General features: G+C 48.5%; 2 protein-coding genes across 7 annotated transcripts; one reads left to right on the top strand and one right to left on the bottom strand.

Moving 5' to 3' along the window:
* Window positions 1–3,697: 3,697 nt before the first annotated feature.
* On the bottom strand, window positions 3,698–12,637 carry Rnaseh2c (ribonuclease H2 subunit C). 3 transcript variants are annotated; one of them, XM_048458053.3, is made up of 4 exons: window positions 12,416–12,637; window positions 12,116–12,294; window positions 11,921–12,040; window positions 3,698–5,327 (listed from the first exon to the last, which is right to left on the bottom strand). In XM_048458053.3, the coding sequence occupies exons 1-4, from the start codon at window positions 12,585–12,587 to the stop codon at window positions 5,169–5,171; spliced, it is 630 nt and encodes a 209-aa protein (XP_048314010.3). In that variant the 5' UTR covers window positions 12,588–12,637; the 3' UTR covers window positions 3,698–5,168. The 3 variants fall into 3 exon arrangements, with proteins under 3 accessions (XP_048314010.3, XP_085549654.2, XP_048314011.3); XM_085693528.2 differs by lacking the exon at window positions 3,698–5,327 and adding an exon at window positions 11,532–11,699; XM_048458054.3 differs by lacking the exon at window positions 3,698–5,327 and adding an exon at window positions 11,532–11,667 and having other exon boundaries at window positions 12,416–12,634.
* Kat5 (lysine acetyltransferase 5) lies at window positions 4,307–11,455 on the top strand. 4 transcript variants are annotated; one of them, XM_048458030.3, is made up of 14 exons: window positions 4,307–4,370; window positions 4,470–4,536; window positions 4,857–4,925; window positions 5,014–5,150; window positions 5,434–5,589; window positions 5,679–5,753; window positions 6,031–6,105; window positions 6,581–6,829; window positions 6,906–6,995; window positions 8,703–8,843; window positions 8,920–9,013; window positions 10,493–10,652; window positions 10,759–10,840; window positions 10,928–11,455. In XM_048458030.3, the coding sequence occupies exons 1-14, from the start codon at window positions 4,359–4,361 to the stop codon at window positions 11,060–11,062; spliced, it is 1,542 nt and encodes a 513-aa protein (XP_048313987.1). In that variant the 5' UTR covers window positions 4,307–4,358; the 3' UTR covers window positions 11,063–11,455. The 4 variants fall into 4 exon arrangements, with proteins under 4 accessions (XP_048313987.1, XP_048313989.1, XP_048313986.1 ...); XM_048458032.3 differs by lacking the exon at window positions 5,434–5,589; XM_048458029.3 differs by having other exon boundaries at window positions 4,359–4,536.
* Window positions 12,638–15,945: the final 3,308 nt, after the last annotated feature.

The raw sequence follows: 15,945 nt of genomic DNA on the forward strand, positions 1-15,945 counted from the left end.
AGCCACGGGAAAATGGCAAACCCTTCTCCCAGGAGGAGGCTCAGAGGGATGACAAGCTTTCCCCCGTCCATGTGCTGATCTTGATAGTGTGTGCAGAAAATAGCCTAGCACTGCTCCTCTGCAGAGATTGCTCCGACTGAAATTAGCTAACCCTGATCTCTGATTGAGCATAAACCATAAAACCCACCTTCTTGATTCATTTGCAAGTAATAACCCCCACTGTCTGTTCAACGATGTAAGATATAAACACTCCGAGCTTTCAGGGTACTGAGGATTCTCCATCAGACAGCCCAGGTCACCTGATCCCAGATTTTCTGTCTGTGCCTTTGTCTTTTCTTCATTTTCTAGATGCTCTATAGAGTCAAGTCAATTCCCAGAGCCACACAAAGACTCAGCAGGCTATGGATTCGCCTTCCCTGCTTGTATCATTTTGTGAAGGCTCACCTGCTCTACAAACTGGCACTGATTTTTACCAAAGTAAAAGCAACGGCCACATCACCACCCAGAGATGATGCCACTGATTTGAAAGGATGCTGGAGAGACCCAGGCTGGAGAACTTAGCTGTGCCGATAGTAATGGTGCCTGTCAACCGGGCGGTGGTGGTGCACGCCTTTAATCCCAGCACTCAGGAGACAGGGGCAGGCAGATCTCTGTGAGTTCGAGGTCAGTCTGGTCTACAAGAGCTAATTGCAGGACAGGCTCCAAAGCTACAGAGAAACCCTGTCTCGAAACAAACAAACAAACAAACAAATAAAAAAAAGAAAAGAAAAAAGAAATGGTACCTGACATCATTTCCAATGGCTCTCTTTAACAATCTGTGTTCCCTGTCCTTATGGTGTTCAACCCTTCTGGATGAGTGTTCCCGGCTTTGGTGGCAGTGAGAGATATTTCTACCAAGGATGAAAGTAAGCTTCCACCAAGGAGCCCAAGGTTGCTGCTTAATCATGCCAAGATCCTCAAGTCGGGCAGCCAGGCAAGCAGCAGTTAAAGAAAATCGATTCTGGGTTTGGAGGGTTAGTGCAGCAGTTACCAGTACACACTATTTCTGTGGAGAAAACAAGTTCAGTTACCAGCACCCACAAACACCTGTAATTCATTTCAGGGAATCTAATGCCCTCTTCTGGGCTCCTCAGGCACCTGCACACTTAAGCACATGTAGATACACTCATAATTTAAAAAAAAAAAAAAAGGCTGGGTGGTGTTGGTGCATGAGGCAGAGGCAGAGGCAGCAAACTTGAGTTTGAGATCAGACTGGTCTACAGGGCGAGTTCCAGGACAGCCAAGGCTACACAGAGAAACCCTGTCTCAAAACAATCCAAACCAGACAAACAAAAATGTATCTCCAAAAAGCAAATAATTTAAGTTAGACCAGAAGACAGAAAGAAAGCAAGACTAGCTTGCAGGACTCCCTCTTTAGGTACACAACTTCAGAGTCAAGCGGCCTGTCAGTGTTTCTGAGAAATATCAGCACTGTCAGCATTTGACTTCTATATCCAGTGCTCTCCTAAAAATGTCACCTTCCTGGATCCTGGGATAACACTCAGTATCGCCAGGGAAATTTCCAAATTCCCTGAACTTCAAAGAACACCACACTAGAATTCACTTTGGATATTTAAGGAAAGCACAACTAAATATTTTTGTGCCTGCTAACTGGTTGGTTTACTTTCCATGTGATCCATCTTAGTTCCTTGACCCTGGGAACCAGCCCTTGGGTCCATGTCCAGCATTGTAATGATAGCCAGTGTTTACTGGGATGGGCTGTGTGCCAAATGTTGAGCTAAATACACTTCAAATGTTATCACTACATCTAACGATTACACCAGCCTTTAGAGTACCATTAATATCGCACCACTATAGGTCAGTTAACATGCTGGATGTTAAGTTACATGTCAGGCACACAGTTTAATTGAAGGGTCGGGGAAGCACGGAGATGACCCACTGCTGTCTGGCCTGACAAGTGTTATGTCATTTGAGAAGAGGGACTCAGAATGGAGAAAATGCCTTCATAAGATTTGTCTATAGGCAAGTCCAAAGTGCATGTATGTGTGTGTGGTTTTTCAAGAAGAGGTTTATCTGTAGCTTTGGAGACTGTCCTGGAACTTGCTGTACAGATCAGGCTGGCCTCAAACTCACAGAGATCCACTTGCCTCTGCCTCCTGAGTGCTAGGATTAAAGGTGTACATCACACTGCCTAACTGGAGTGAATTTTCTTAATTAGTGATTGATGTGGGAGGCCCTAGGCCATTGTGGGTGGTGCCATCTCTTGAGCAAACAGTCCTGGGGTATGTAAGCAGCACTGCTCCATGGCCTCTGCATCTTTCTGGCTCTGCCCTCGATGAGAGACAATAAGCTGTAACATGGAATAAACCCTTTCCTCCCAGAGTGTGTTTGGTCATCATGTTTATCACAGCAACAGAAACCCTAAATAAGGCAGTCTGATTACAGAGATATTATATATGTTTCAATAATTACAGTTCTTCGGAGGCTGAGGCAGGAGGATGATGTGTTTGAGGCCAGCCTGGAACTCAGGAACAAAACAATAAAAGAGAGAGGGAGAGCAAAAGCAACCTTCTAAATTGTAGCTGTCTCAGAGCGGCCTGGAAATGGCCGAAAGGAGCCTCAGGGGCATGTCAGAACCCCTTTGATCCCCCCTTTGGCCCCACAGCACTCAGCTCAGGAGTCAGGTATCGAGGTAAAAGCTGAAAGATCAGAGAAGCAGAGCAGCAGCCACCAGAGACCTTTTACCTCTCTAAATCCTCAAACTGAAAGGATTTTTTCCTGTCTACACCCCACCTTTCACTTCCTGTCTCTACCTCCAGAGTGCTAAGATTAAAAGCATGAGCCACCACTGCCCAGCTTCTATGGTTAACTAGTGACCAGCTCTGCCCTCTGATCTCCAGGCAAGCTTTATTTGTCAGAACACAAACAAAATATCACACAACAAAGGTCCTTCTTGATATGGGGTAAAAAAAATCTACTTCCCATTGACTTCTGTGGGATGGACAACTTCCTGCCTGATGGGGTTTTATAAAGAACATAGATGTTAAGTATTTTTCCTTGGCCAACAAACCTTTCCACCAAGGCAATAATCCAAATCAAACCAGAGCAGACCAGATTAGAAAAGAGTCCAGGTTAATGGATGACAGCACCCCCAGGTGCCCTCCAAGGAAAACCGAGAGACCACTGCTCGTTCTCTGGGGGACAGTTTAAATAGCTTGTGGGAGTGGTTTTGACCTTCCCTAGGAATGGGTCACGTTTGGCCGGCTTTCTTGGAGGTGGAGTTTAGACTGCGGCCACTCCCAGAGGAGGTGGCTTGAAATGGAGTTTTCTGCCCAATATTCAAAAACGGATGTTAGGGGGATAGGGTGAAGAATTCCAGACTTTGAATAAAGGGGTGCCAGGGAACTGAGGTGACACTTCCAACCAAACAATAGGCTGGCCAGGTGGTAGTGGCCCATGCCTTTAATCCCAGCACTTGGAAGGCAGACAAATTTCTGTGAGTTCAAGGCCAACCTGGTCTGCAAATCGAGTTCCAGGACAGGTTCCAAAACTACAGAGAAACCCTGTCTTGAAACACACAAAAGACCACAGGTTGGCTGCTCCCACCCTAGGGAACCTCCACACTGGTATTTACCTCAACTGGTATTTAGAGCAGCCCAGGATATAGCAGTATAGGTAAGACAAGTAGTCACACAGGTAGAGTGACATCTGATTTTATTTTACCACCCCCACACGGGGTTTCTCCATGTAGCTCTGGTTGTCCTGGAACTCTCTCTCTGTAAACCAGGTTAGCCTCAAACTCTGAGATCCGCCTGCCTCTGCCTCCCAAGTGCTGGGATTAAAGGCATGCGCCATCACGCCTTTAAAATAGCCTTATATTATTTTAAAAAGAGAAGCCAATATTCAAAACTAAAAGAACTCTTGTTAAGTCCTGTGCAACTATATGTAAACATTGGCTGGGTCTTCAAATCTCTTCAGCTCCAGGGTCCAAAATCCTCACTTCCCAGCTTCTTACTGAGGGTTTCGCTTCCTGCTGCCACTACGAGGCGCCCGAACAAAGCCACAGGTCAAAGCCTAAACACTTGATCTGCATGACCCGCGTCGCACCCAGTGGGCGTCACGTGACAGACTCGGTTTTCCTCCAATCGCAGTGCGAGCTGTGGGGATTCTATTACTTGGTCTCAGGCTTACAACGCCCTGTTCTTCCATTCCCGAAGTGGGCTTGCTCCTTCCCACCAGCCATCAGTGACAGTGTTTTTTTTTCTTAATTAGCTTCGCGGGACTCGGGCCTGTGGCGCACTCAGTTCCGGAAGTGACGTTTCCCAGAGGGGCCGGAAGTGGCAGTGGAGGGAGGGAAGATGGCGGAGGTGGTGAGTCCGGTGCCCGGGGCGGGGCGGAGGGAGCCAGGGGAGGTGGGTAGAGCCCGAGGCCCCCCAGTAGCCGACCCTGGCGCCGCGCTGTCTCCCCAGGGGGAGATAATCGAGGGCTGCCGCCTGCCCGTGCTGCGGCGCAACCAGGACAACGAAGATGAGTGGCGTGAGTGACGTCGGGGGGCGGGTCCAAGGAACCAGAGGGCGAGGGGCGGGAAGGAGTCAACGAGCACACGGGAGGGGGAGGGGCTTCTGCAATCCTGGGGCGGTCGCGGATCCTCGGAAGGAGGGGCGTGACTTTTAGACGTGCGGCGATGAGCCGGGCGGGGCTTGAAGAGAGGTGTCTCTTGGTGACTGAAGAGGTCTTGAGCCAACCCTTCTAGGAGCTGGGGTATAGGGATCCAGCCTGGAGGCGGAATTCAGGTCGGAGGGTGGAGTCTCATGACCTGGCTTGGCTAAGACCCCCTGTCTGTGCTGTTCCTATAGCCCTGGCTGAGATCCTGAGCGTGAAGGACATCAGTGGCCGGAAGCTTTTCTATGTCCATTACATTGATTGTGAGTCCTGGGCAGGGGGAAGTGGGATTGCTGGACAGGGCTGAGGGCAGCCTCTGGCCTTCCTCCTGAACCATTTCCACTGCTGCAGTCAACAAACGTCTGGATGAATGGGTGACTCACGAACGGCTGGACTTGAAGAAGATCCAGTTCCCCAAGAAAGAGGCCAAGACCCCTACCAAGAACGGACTTCCTGGGTCCCGCCCCGGCTCTCCCGAAAGAGAGGTGGTGAGTAGGTCCCCCATTTCACCTTTTCTCTGCTGCCTTTTCCTTCTGGCATCTCTTGGCCTCAGGGGTTCCTGAATGGGCAGGAGGCAGCATTCTCCTGCCATGACTCCAACTTGCAAAGGTTGCAAAGGATGGGGGCCAAATGCAGGTGTAGCTCGAGTTCACCATTGCCTTGCTCTAGAGAAGGCAGAGGGTGGGATTTCATTCCATGTTAAGGGGCCCATTTGCCCCTTCGCCATCCCACCATCCCCACCCCAGAGGAAGACTGGACCTATCTCTACAGCCGGCCTCCGCCCAGGCCAGCGGGAAGACCTTGCCAATCCCGGTCCAGATCACACTCCGCTTCAACCTGCCCAAGGAGCGGGAGGCCATTCCCGGTGGCGAGCCTGACCAGCCGCTCTCCTCCAGCTCCTGCCTGCAACCCAACCACCGCTCAACGGTACCCTCAGCAATTCCAGGGACCTTGCTTTCTTCTCAGGTCCCACCTTCTCTACCTTCTGACCCACCTTTCTTGGTTTCTCTCTGCAGAAACGGAAGGTGGAAGTGGTTTCACCAGCAACTCCAGTGCCCAGCGAGACAGCCCCAGCCTCAGTTTTCCCTCAGGTGAGTCCTGCAGTTTATTTTTATGTGTATGAGTGTTTTGTCTGCGTTATGTATTTGCACCACTTGGTGCCATGGCCAGAAAAGGGCTCTGGGTCCATTGAAACTGGAGTTAGAGATGTGTGTGAGGCACCATACATGCTGGGAAGGGAACACATGTCCTCTGGAAGAGGAGCCACCTTGACAGCCCCTCCAGTCTACCTGCTTCATCTTTTCTCAGTCTAGCAGCCTCCTTCAGGCTCATCTCACACTCACCCTTTCCCTTCCGTCTCATTCACAGAATGGATCAGCCCGTAGGGCAGTGGCAGCACAGCCAGGACGGAAGAGGAAATCTAATTGCTTGGGCACTGATGAGGTGGGTATCAAAGAACAGAGGAAGAGAAAAGCTGGGTGAAGGGAATGGACTTGGGCAAGGAGAGTTCATTCAATGACTAATTTCAAGTCATACAAGCTGGGCAGTGGTGGCGCACGCCATTAATCCCAAAACCCAGGAGAGAGGCAAACGGATCTCTGAGTTTGAGGCCAACCTGGTCTACAGAGGGAGTTCCAGGACAGCCAGAGCTATACCGAGAAACCTTGTCTTGAGGGTGGAAAAAACAAAAGCGAGGTGGTAGGGAGTAGATGGTGCTAAGGTTAAGAGCCAAGCAGATGAGCCATCGGGTGATTTTCATCATATCACCAGTTTCTCAGTTTTGGTTTATTTTGATAAGAGGATTATGATGCTTTCCCCTTAGTTAATGTTAGGTTTGAAGAAACCTATGACAGGGTTGTGAGCCATGTTCTGCTTAACTGTCCGCTATAATCTACCACTTCCCACTTGCCTTGGGCAGGACTCTCAGGACAGCTCAGATGGAATACCATCAGCGCCACGCATGACTGGCAGCTTGGTGTCTGATAGGAGTCACGACGACATTGTCACCCGGATGAAGAACATTGAGTGTATTGAGCTTGGCCGGCATCGCCTCAAGCCGTGGTACTTCTCCCCGTACCCACAAGAGCTCACCACACTGCCTGTCCTCTACCTGTGCGAATTTTGCCTCAAATATGGCCGTAGCCTCAAGTGTCTACAGCGCCACTTGGTATGAGGGGTCTTGGGAGGCCTGCCTATCCTGTATACCCACAGCAGTCCTCGCCTGATCCTCCTTTTGTCCTTAGACCAAATGTGACCTTCGGCACCCTCCAGGCAATGAAATTTACCGCAAGGGCACCATCTCCTTTTTTGAGATTGATGGAAGGAAAAACAAGGTTAGTGGCTGGGGCAGTAGGGCCTAGAATAAGCCATATGAACAACTTTTTCCTGCTCAGAACAGTTGACCACTCTGATTCAGCCTGTTTTATTGAATTTCTGGTGTAAAGCAGGGGCGGTGGGAGTGCACAAGACACTAAGATTTAGACAAGCTATTCTCTGAGAGGTCACTGTTCACGGTAGAAGCAGACACACCACGGCTATTCAGATCTCAATGGAGAAGTGTCGTGAACCGAAGCATAAGTTAGCAGCGTTCAAAGGAAGTTATCACCAGAACTCTAGGTAGTATATGCCTGTAATCCTAGCACTCAGAAAGCTTCTGAGTTTCAGGTCAGCCTGGGCTATAAAGCAAGAAGGACTTAGTTTCGAGGAGCCAAAAACAAAACAGATAACAACTTATGGTAGCAAAAGTCAAATGTAAAACTAGAGGCAGTTTGTACAGTTTAGCCTAGCGTGGTAATCATAACATCCAGGAGGCTGAGGCCAGAACATTTGAAATTCAAGGCTAGCTACTAAGACCCTTTCTCAAAAGCAAACAAACAAAAAGGATTTTGAATGGGTTGGGTGGTATATGCTGTAATCCCAAGACTCAGGAAGAGCAGGGCAGGTGGATCTCTACTGGTCTGTACACCCAGGGCTATACAGTGAAGCCCTATTTTGAAAAAGTTTCTGGGTTGACCTATGAGCCTGACTACGAAGGAGAGAGCATGTTTAAGGCAATTGTAAGTAGTTGTCTGACACGCGAGGACAGTATACATGAAAAATAAAAGAGAAGGGAGAGGGATAAAGCAAGACTTTGAAGGTCAGAGGTCAGGTGGCAGGGACAAGATCAATGGAGGAGCAGGTTTGGGTCTTGTAGGTGAGTAGAGTAGAACCCTTGAGATACACACCTCTCTCGGGCCATCAGGGTATAGAGGGGGAGAGGGAGATACCTGGATTGGTGTGGGGAACTCAAGAGAAAGACAAACCTCCACAGTAGTATTTTGTTTTGTTTCTTGGTTTTCCAAGACAAGGTGTATTCTTGGCTGTCCTATAGTTCAGGCTGGCCTCAAACACAGAGATCTGCCTGCCTATGCCTCCTGAGTGCTGGGATTAAAGGTGTGTGCCACCACCGCCCAGCCACACTAATGTGTATTAAGTGTAAAGCTATCTAGAATATTACTCTACAAATCATGTATATAGTAAAGCAGCCAGTCCAAAGTTTTTCAGGAAGAACCACCAAGGCTGGCATTTTCTTAAGCCTCCATTGGAGAATACCAGACCGGTTCCCAGGAAGCATCACTGTGGCTAGAGCATGAGGGTTTGGACACCCAAGGACAGCCATGTGGACAGAACTTCTGTTCTGAGACTGAGTTTGAGGTTAACTCCATGGGGAAACTTTTTAAAAGGGGGAAGTGGGCAGGCAGATGATGCCCACCCTTAGCCTTTAATCCCAGTACTTGGGAGGCAGAGGCAGACATCTGAGTTTGAGGCCAACCTGGTCTACAGAGTGAGTACCAGGACTAAACAGATAAACCCTGTCTTGAAAAACAGACACACAGGTGGATATCCGTGAGTTTGAGGCCAGCCTGGTCTACAAAGTGAATTCCAGGGCAGCCAGGGCTGCTACACAGTGAAACCCTGTCTCAAAAAACCAAACAAAACAAAATGTAACTCTTTAAAGTAGTACCCCCAGAGTAGTGACTGACAGGCCTTTGTCCTTACAGAGCTACTCACAAAACCTGTGTCTTCTGGCCAAGTGCTTCCTGGACCACAAGACGCTGTACTATGACACAGACCCCTTCCTCTTCTACGTGATGACGGAGTACGACTGCAAGGGCTTCCACATCGTGGGCTACTTCTCCAAGGTCAGCACTCACCCCAGCTGTGCCTGGATGGCCCTGCCCCAAGCCAAGCCTTTGTTACAACTCATCCCTCTTTCAGGAGAAGGAATCTACAGAAGATTACAATGTGGCCTGCATCCTGACTCTGCCCCCCTACCAGCGCCGGGGCTACGGCAAGCTGCTTATTGAGTTCAGTGAGTATTGTAGTCTGGGGGCTGATGGGCTCATCATCTGTGTGTCACATGCAGGCATGCCTGTCACCAAGAGAGCTGCCAGAAAGAAAGGGTCACTTTCCCGAGTTCTTTCCTCGACTAACTGCCCTATTTCTTGGAGTAGGTCTCAAACCTCCACTTCTCTTTGGCTAAAGGTTTAAGTACCCCCATACTTTTCCAAACTGGAACCATCTGTTTTCATGTGGAGCAGCTCAGCTCCTCATGCTCATGTATAGGTGTCTACTGAAACACGTTCTCGGTTGTCACCAGATATTCCCTGAGCCTTGAAGGCAGATGTCCAAAGGCTGTTTCATCCACTAAAGGATGAGTTTGTCCCTGTTCTTTGTCACGCTAGTCTTTTAAAGCCCAGGAGAGCTTTGGCTCCTTCGCACAGGCTCTTAACTCTGCAGTCACATTGTTTTCTAGTATTAGCCCATCCACCCCATCCCATTCCCTCAACTATTCTCTGATCTAGGAGTCAGGGAAGAAGGGTTAGCTTTTTTGATGGTTAAACACAGATGCTTTACTTGTTCAAAGTCATGATCTGTTTGGAGTATTTTGTTAGTTGAGTGGTTTCAAGTTAGGAATTATTTTCTCTAGAAACTCGGGGGACTGACCATAGAAGTACCATGAGACAGATACAAGGGAGGGGCAATCACTGAACAGGGTCAGGAACTCAGAACTACAGAGGAAAGTATGGCATCCAGTGGGTTCATGGGACCATACACATGTGCATCCAGGAGGGCTAAGTAGGAAACCCTATGCTCTCTTGCCTTTCTGACTGCCTTTCCAGACACCAGCCTCTCTGACCCATCTTGTCCAGGGGTGATTGATCAAAGTAAGACTGGCCAACAGTGATGTAGCTAGGAGCAGAGAGTGTCAAGAACCATTAAGAGGCCGGTGGTATAGCTGAGGGTAAGGAAGGCTTTCTCCAAACCAGCAGGGTCACCCCCAGTGCCCTGACAAGAGAGTAAAGAACTGTCAGCTCTGCGGTCCCTAAAGGTCTCATTGTGAATTGTCTGGCTGTGCCCAGTAGTCAACACGAGAGGGAAAGGACAGTTACAGAGGTCAGTTACCCGGCTCCGAGGAAACCCCTCTATACTTTTAAAAGCACTAACATTCCCAGGATCACAGCTAGAGAAACTGATGAGCCTGAAAAGGCTCTAGTGTCCTAAGGTCACAAAGGTCTCCCTCACCACCCTCCCAGTGACCCCAGACACAGGCTGAGATGGCAAAGGAGAATCTGGCACTTCCATCTCAGCTCCCACTGGCTGGCAAGTACCCAGTCATAGCTGCTCTCTAGGTGCCTAAACTCCTCTACCCACTCAGCAGGCAGGAAAGCTAATCACCCATTACCAAGAGTGAGAGAGAGAAACCAGGCAGCCTAGTTCTGCAGTATCTGCTCTTACCTACACCTGTGTATACCTTGATTCTTACTTAGCCTGTGCTCCATTGCTTTAGGTTATGAGCTCTCTAAAGTAGAAGGAAAGACAGGGACTCCTGAGAAGCCCCTATCAGATCTTGGCCTTTTATCCTATCGAAGTTACTGGTCCCAGACCATCTTGGAGATCCTGATGGGACTGAAGTCGGAGAGCGGGGAGAGGCCACAGATTACCATCAAGTGAGCCTGAATGCCCAGCTGGGGGTGCATGGTATGGCCTGTCTGTTCTGGGGCCCCTGGGGACAGATGAATACCCTTAGGGGACCTAAATTTTGCCCTCCCACAGTGAGATCAGTGAAATCACCAGTATCAAGAAAGAAGATGTCATCTCCACACTGCAGTATCTCAATCTCATCAATTACTACAAGGTCAGGAGACACCTAAGGAGATACTGAATGGGGTACAGGTGGCAGACCCTATGCGCTGACCACATGCCGGGTCTATCTCTTGCCTAGGGCCAGTATATCCTCACTCTGTCAGAGGACATCGTGGATGGCCATGAACGGGCTATGCTCAAGCGTCTCCTTCGAATTGACTCCAAGTGTCTGCACTTCACTCCCAAAGACTGGAGCAAGAGAGGAAAGTGGTGACCAGGCACTGCCCATGGTCACTTGCAACACTGGGAGCTGGCAGAACTGGGGCTGACAGGCTCTCATCCCTTCCGAGAGGCACGCCAAGGGAGACAGGGCTGAGGACAGCTCCAAAAGGAGAGGCCTAGGAGGGGCCAACTAGTGGACAGTACCAAGGCCAGCTCAGGGCTAGGCCAACACCAGGGCTAGCTGGTTCAAGGGCCCAGGTCTGCTCTGAACACAGGGACCAGAGGGATCCAGGTGGCCATGTACACTGAGCCAGTGGAATGCTCTGTAGAGAGGACTGTGATTGTAAACATTTCTTTTGTAAAGGAGCAGCTGGAGGGTGGGGTGGCTGCTGGTTGTAATATTCTGGCCCCTCTTGCCCCCAGCAATAAATTGTTTATATATGCAGAGTTATCAAAAGTTCTTGCCGGACTGGGTGTCTCATGCCAGCCTCCAGGTGCTAAGGTGCCCACAGACTCACAGGTGTTAGGAAGAGCTCATTTATTGGGGTAGAAACAGTGGCTCCAAAGTGAACTTATTGCTGGTTTACTGGTGTGGAGGGATCTGTGGCTTTCATTTTCACACTCTGGCTCTCAGTCCTCAGGCACCTGTGCGTGAATCTGCAACAGGAGTCACTTCTACTACGTGACTTCTAATACAAAGCATTTAGGTGGGGACCCAGCTGCTCAGGGTAATAGTCCCTTCTAAGAAACCCGGACTATAGAGGTGGAGGGTGCCCCCACCACTCCTCAGTCTGGTCCTCCAGAGTCATGGTGCTCACTGCCCTAAAAAGCCCAAATCACTAGGGACGATTCAAACCGGGTGGGAGGACGGACCGAGCCTTGGGAGAAAAGGGCCCATATGTGTACTCACCGCTGCAGCGAGGCTGGGCCAACCTAGGGCTCTGTGCACTTTGGCATCCAGGCCGGGGACCGTTTCCAGACCCCACAGTGTGAAGTGGCTAAAGCTGCCAGTGGCTCCGATGGAGCGGTCCTAGGAAAGGCCGAGTTGAGAACCGGCACCGCGGCTATGACCCTCGTCCCGAGTCTACCCTCTCCCTCTGCTCACGAAATCGCGCGCCAGCAGTTCCTGCGCCTTGTCTGTTTTGTCTTCCGCGTCCCCGGAGTTCAGCTTCCTTATCAGTCCCTCTCCCATCTCCTCCGTCACCATCACGAATCCCGAAAATCCCGGCGGCACAACCACTTCCTCGCCCCGCAGGCAGCGACCCCGAAACGACACCTGCAGCCCTGCGGGAGGAACACGCAAAGCCCATCAGGCAGGCCTGGCCGGGGAACGGGCTGGCGGCTTCTCCCGCGGACCACCGAGCCCGTAAGCGCTGTGGCCTGCGCGGGGCCTGCCGGGACTCACCGTCTGCACCGCTGCGAACCGCGGGCGTGAAGAAGCGTTCCACCGGAGCGGGACGGCTCACCGGAACCTCGCAAGGCAGGAGGTGCAGCGTAGCCGGCGCGGCGCCACGCAGCGAGCCAGAGCGCAAGTGGATGCGTTGTTTGCCGTCCGCTGCATCATCTAGGCTCTCCATCGCCAGACGCTCGCGGGCTCAGGCAAAACCTGGCGGGTGAAGCGCGCGGGGCCTGTCGGGAGACCGACATGCTCGGCGCAGAGCCTTGTGGGAATCGTAGTCTTTTTCCGGAGGCCGCCCTCTGCGAGGACACGCCTTCCTGTGGGCAAGGCTTTTTTATTTTTTTTTTAATTTTTAAATCTTTAACGGTGTGTGATTTCATCCTCGTGCCTCCACTTCCCCGGTGCAGGGGTTTATAGCCTTGTGCCACCATGCCCAGCCCTAACATTTTTCTTTTCTTTTCTTTTTTCCAAGACATGGTTTCTCTGTAGCTTTGGAGCCTGTCCTGGAACTAGCTCTTGTAGAGCAGATTGGCCTTGAACTCACAGAGATCCACCTGTCTCTGCCTCCAGAGTGCTGGGATGAAAGGTGTGCAACACCACCTCCTGGTGAGCCCTAACATTTTTATGTTTTTTTAAAAAAAATATTTATTTATTTATTATGTATACAATATTCTTTATGTGTGTATGCGTGCAGGCCAGAAGAAGGCACCAAACCTCATTACAGATGGTTGTGAGCCACCATGTGGTTGTCGGGAATTGAACTCAGGACCTTTGGAAGAGCAGGCAATGCTCTTAACCACTGAGCCATCTCTCCAGCCCTTTTATGGTTTTTCCGGTTGTAAAAAAACTAAATGGATTCCTATGACAGTCCTATTTATATAGGTTGCCTGGTAAAGTACTGGCTTTTGATGGTGATGAGGATTGAACTCAGGGCTTTGGACATACTAAGCAAATGCTCTAGAATCACAACGCTGCAGGAAAGGGGACCACGGAAAGAATGCCCCACCCCTGACTGGACTCTCAAGCCAGAAACCATGGTCTAGAAAAGAACACCTTGCTCCTGCCTCAAGACTCGAAAATCCCCTGTGACTTGCTGGCCGAACAATGTTTCAAAGTTGGAAGCCAAGCAATACTTCCGGCTCCACTGTACTTTTCCACTAGTGCGCTGTGTTATGTTCCCCAAACCCTATAAAAGCCCTCTCCTCCCCCAACCCTCTGCTGTCTCTCTTCCCATTCAGAAGCATCTGCCATTCTGTTTCTCCCCAGTAGATATCCTTGCACTGGGAAAACACTTGTAGACCCCAGTCCTGCCTGCTTATTTGTTTCTTAAAGCAAGGAACATCAATCAATTCCTTGCATGCATTCTTCCCTGTGTGATTTGTCTTGCAGACCTTTGTATAATATTCTTGCTGTAAAGAAACATTTTTTGCTTGTTTGTTTTTCTTTGTTTTGTTGTTGTTTTGAGACAGGGATTCTCTGCATATTCCTTAGAACTGACTACTCTTGGAACTGACTAGGCAGGCCTTAAATCCAGAAATCTGCCTACCTTTCAAGTGCTAAGATTAAAGGCTCACGCTACCACCACCCAGGAAAGAAAACTTCTTATACCCACTGTAAGAAATTGGTATTGGTTCAGGACCCCAAGACCAAGTCCTCAGCACAGAGATTTAATAGCCCCAGAGGAAGGGAGGCAGGGAATGAGGGAGAAGGGGAGGGGAACGAGGGAGAGGAGGGAGGGATATTGTCCAGCAGAGAGACAGGACTGCTCTGGATAGAGAGGAGATGGATGTGACTATAGGCAAAGGCAGTTTATAAAGGTACAAGGGAAACCCTGTGTTATGATGAGGTGTTTAAGTTTGATTGGACATAATAACTAGGTCAACCAAAGGGGCTTTGGATTGCTTGACTTCAGTGGTTTGATAGTTGGAACTTGGTAGTCAGCCTCAGGAGGAGGAAATGGCGAAATAAGGGCACAGACCTTGGGGGGCTTGCTTTAGGAATGGTGAGCTAAGGGATTTAAGGAAGCCTAGGGGATGGGGATGGGGAAGGGCAATGTCTGCCATGCTCCAATCAGTGAGAATCCCTCCGTTCACACTTTCTTTTGAATTTGAAATCACTGTTTTTGGGGGAGGAGTGTGCCTTGTGGAGGCCAGAGTACTACTAACTGTGGGTCTTGTTTCTCCGCCATGCAGCTCCTGGATTCTCAAACGCAAATCACAGTGGGCACCTTCACCTGGAGACTATCTTGTCAGCCCAACATCGTCAGGTTTTCAACATTTTCTCATGTCTGTTGTTTTTTTTTTTTGCTTTGCATCTTTCAGTTCAGCTTTTTTGCTTGTTTGTTTGTTTGTTTGTTTGTTTGTTTTTATTTCGTTCAGCTCTTTGTAATGTTTATTGGTTCAAATACCCAACATTGGTAAATGTTGTCGAGTTCTACAAAACAAATAGATATAAAACTATAAAAGTTGATCAAATTAAATTAATTCATAAATGAACTATGTAATTTATTATATAAGTATATGGTTTATTAGTTTATAGAAAAGAAACAAGCACTGCTAGAAGACAGTTAAATATTGTATACAGATATTACTTTTTAAATATCTTTTAAAGATTCATTTATTTATTACATATACTGTGTTCTGCCTGCTTGTATGCCTACAGTCCAGAAGAGGCACCAGATCTCATTACAGATGATTGTGGCCACCATGTGGTTGCTGGGAACTGAACTCAGGCCCTCTGGAAGAGAAGACTCTTAACTGCTGAGCCGTCTCTCTCGGCCACTTTTTAAAATTTAATTGCTTACCTAGATACCTGAAAAATAATGTTCATTGTTCCTAGTAATTTTCATTTTCTTGACTCTTCTTCAAATCATAATGAATTACTACATCTGAAGTATTTTTCTAATGGCACTGCTGTTCAGCTGAACATATATTCACCAAATATCAACACTGAATAAGACCAGTTCTGAGAGGCCAAAACAAAATAGAACCATGCTCTGAGTTCAAAGTCAGCTTGGTGTACAGAGCAAGTTCCAGAACAGCCAGGGCTACACAGAAAAACTGTCTCAAAAAACAAAACAAAACAAACAAAAAATTGGGGAAATTGGAGTGATGGAGAGATGGCTCAGTGGTTATGAGACATTTTAACCACTCTTGTAGAGTTCCAGGGGATCAGACACCCATACAGACAAAACTATGCACAGAAAATCGTTCTTAAATCAGTTTAAAAAAACTTCCTATATATTGATTGACATTTTATTTAATATAGAAATCAACTTAGGAAGTATTGATATCTTGACAATTTGAGTCTTCCTAACCATGAACATGAAATAGATTGCCAACTATTTAGTTCTTTTCTTCAATCATCTTTGGAGGTTTCTTCATAAGTACCCTGTATATACTCTGTTAGATTTATACTTATATGTTTTATTTGAGGACAGATAATGTAAATGATATTGTAATATTCATATACTATTTTTTATTGATTACATATAGGAAACACATTTTTTAAAACAAAATCTATGTAGCTCTGGCTGG

The sequence above is a fragment of the Myodes glareolus genome, chromosome 7, assembly GCF_982192425.1.
Source record: "Myodes glareolus chromosome 7, mMyoGla1.1, whole genome shotgun sequence".
In the NCBI taxonomy this organism is placed as follows: Eukaryota; Metazoa; Chordata; class Mammalia; order Rodentia; family Cricetidae; genus Myodes; species Myodes glareolus.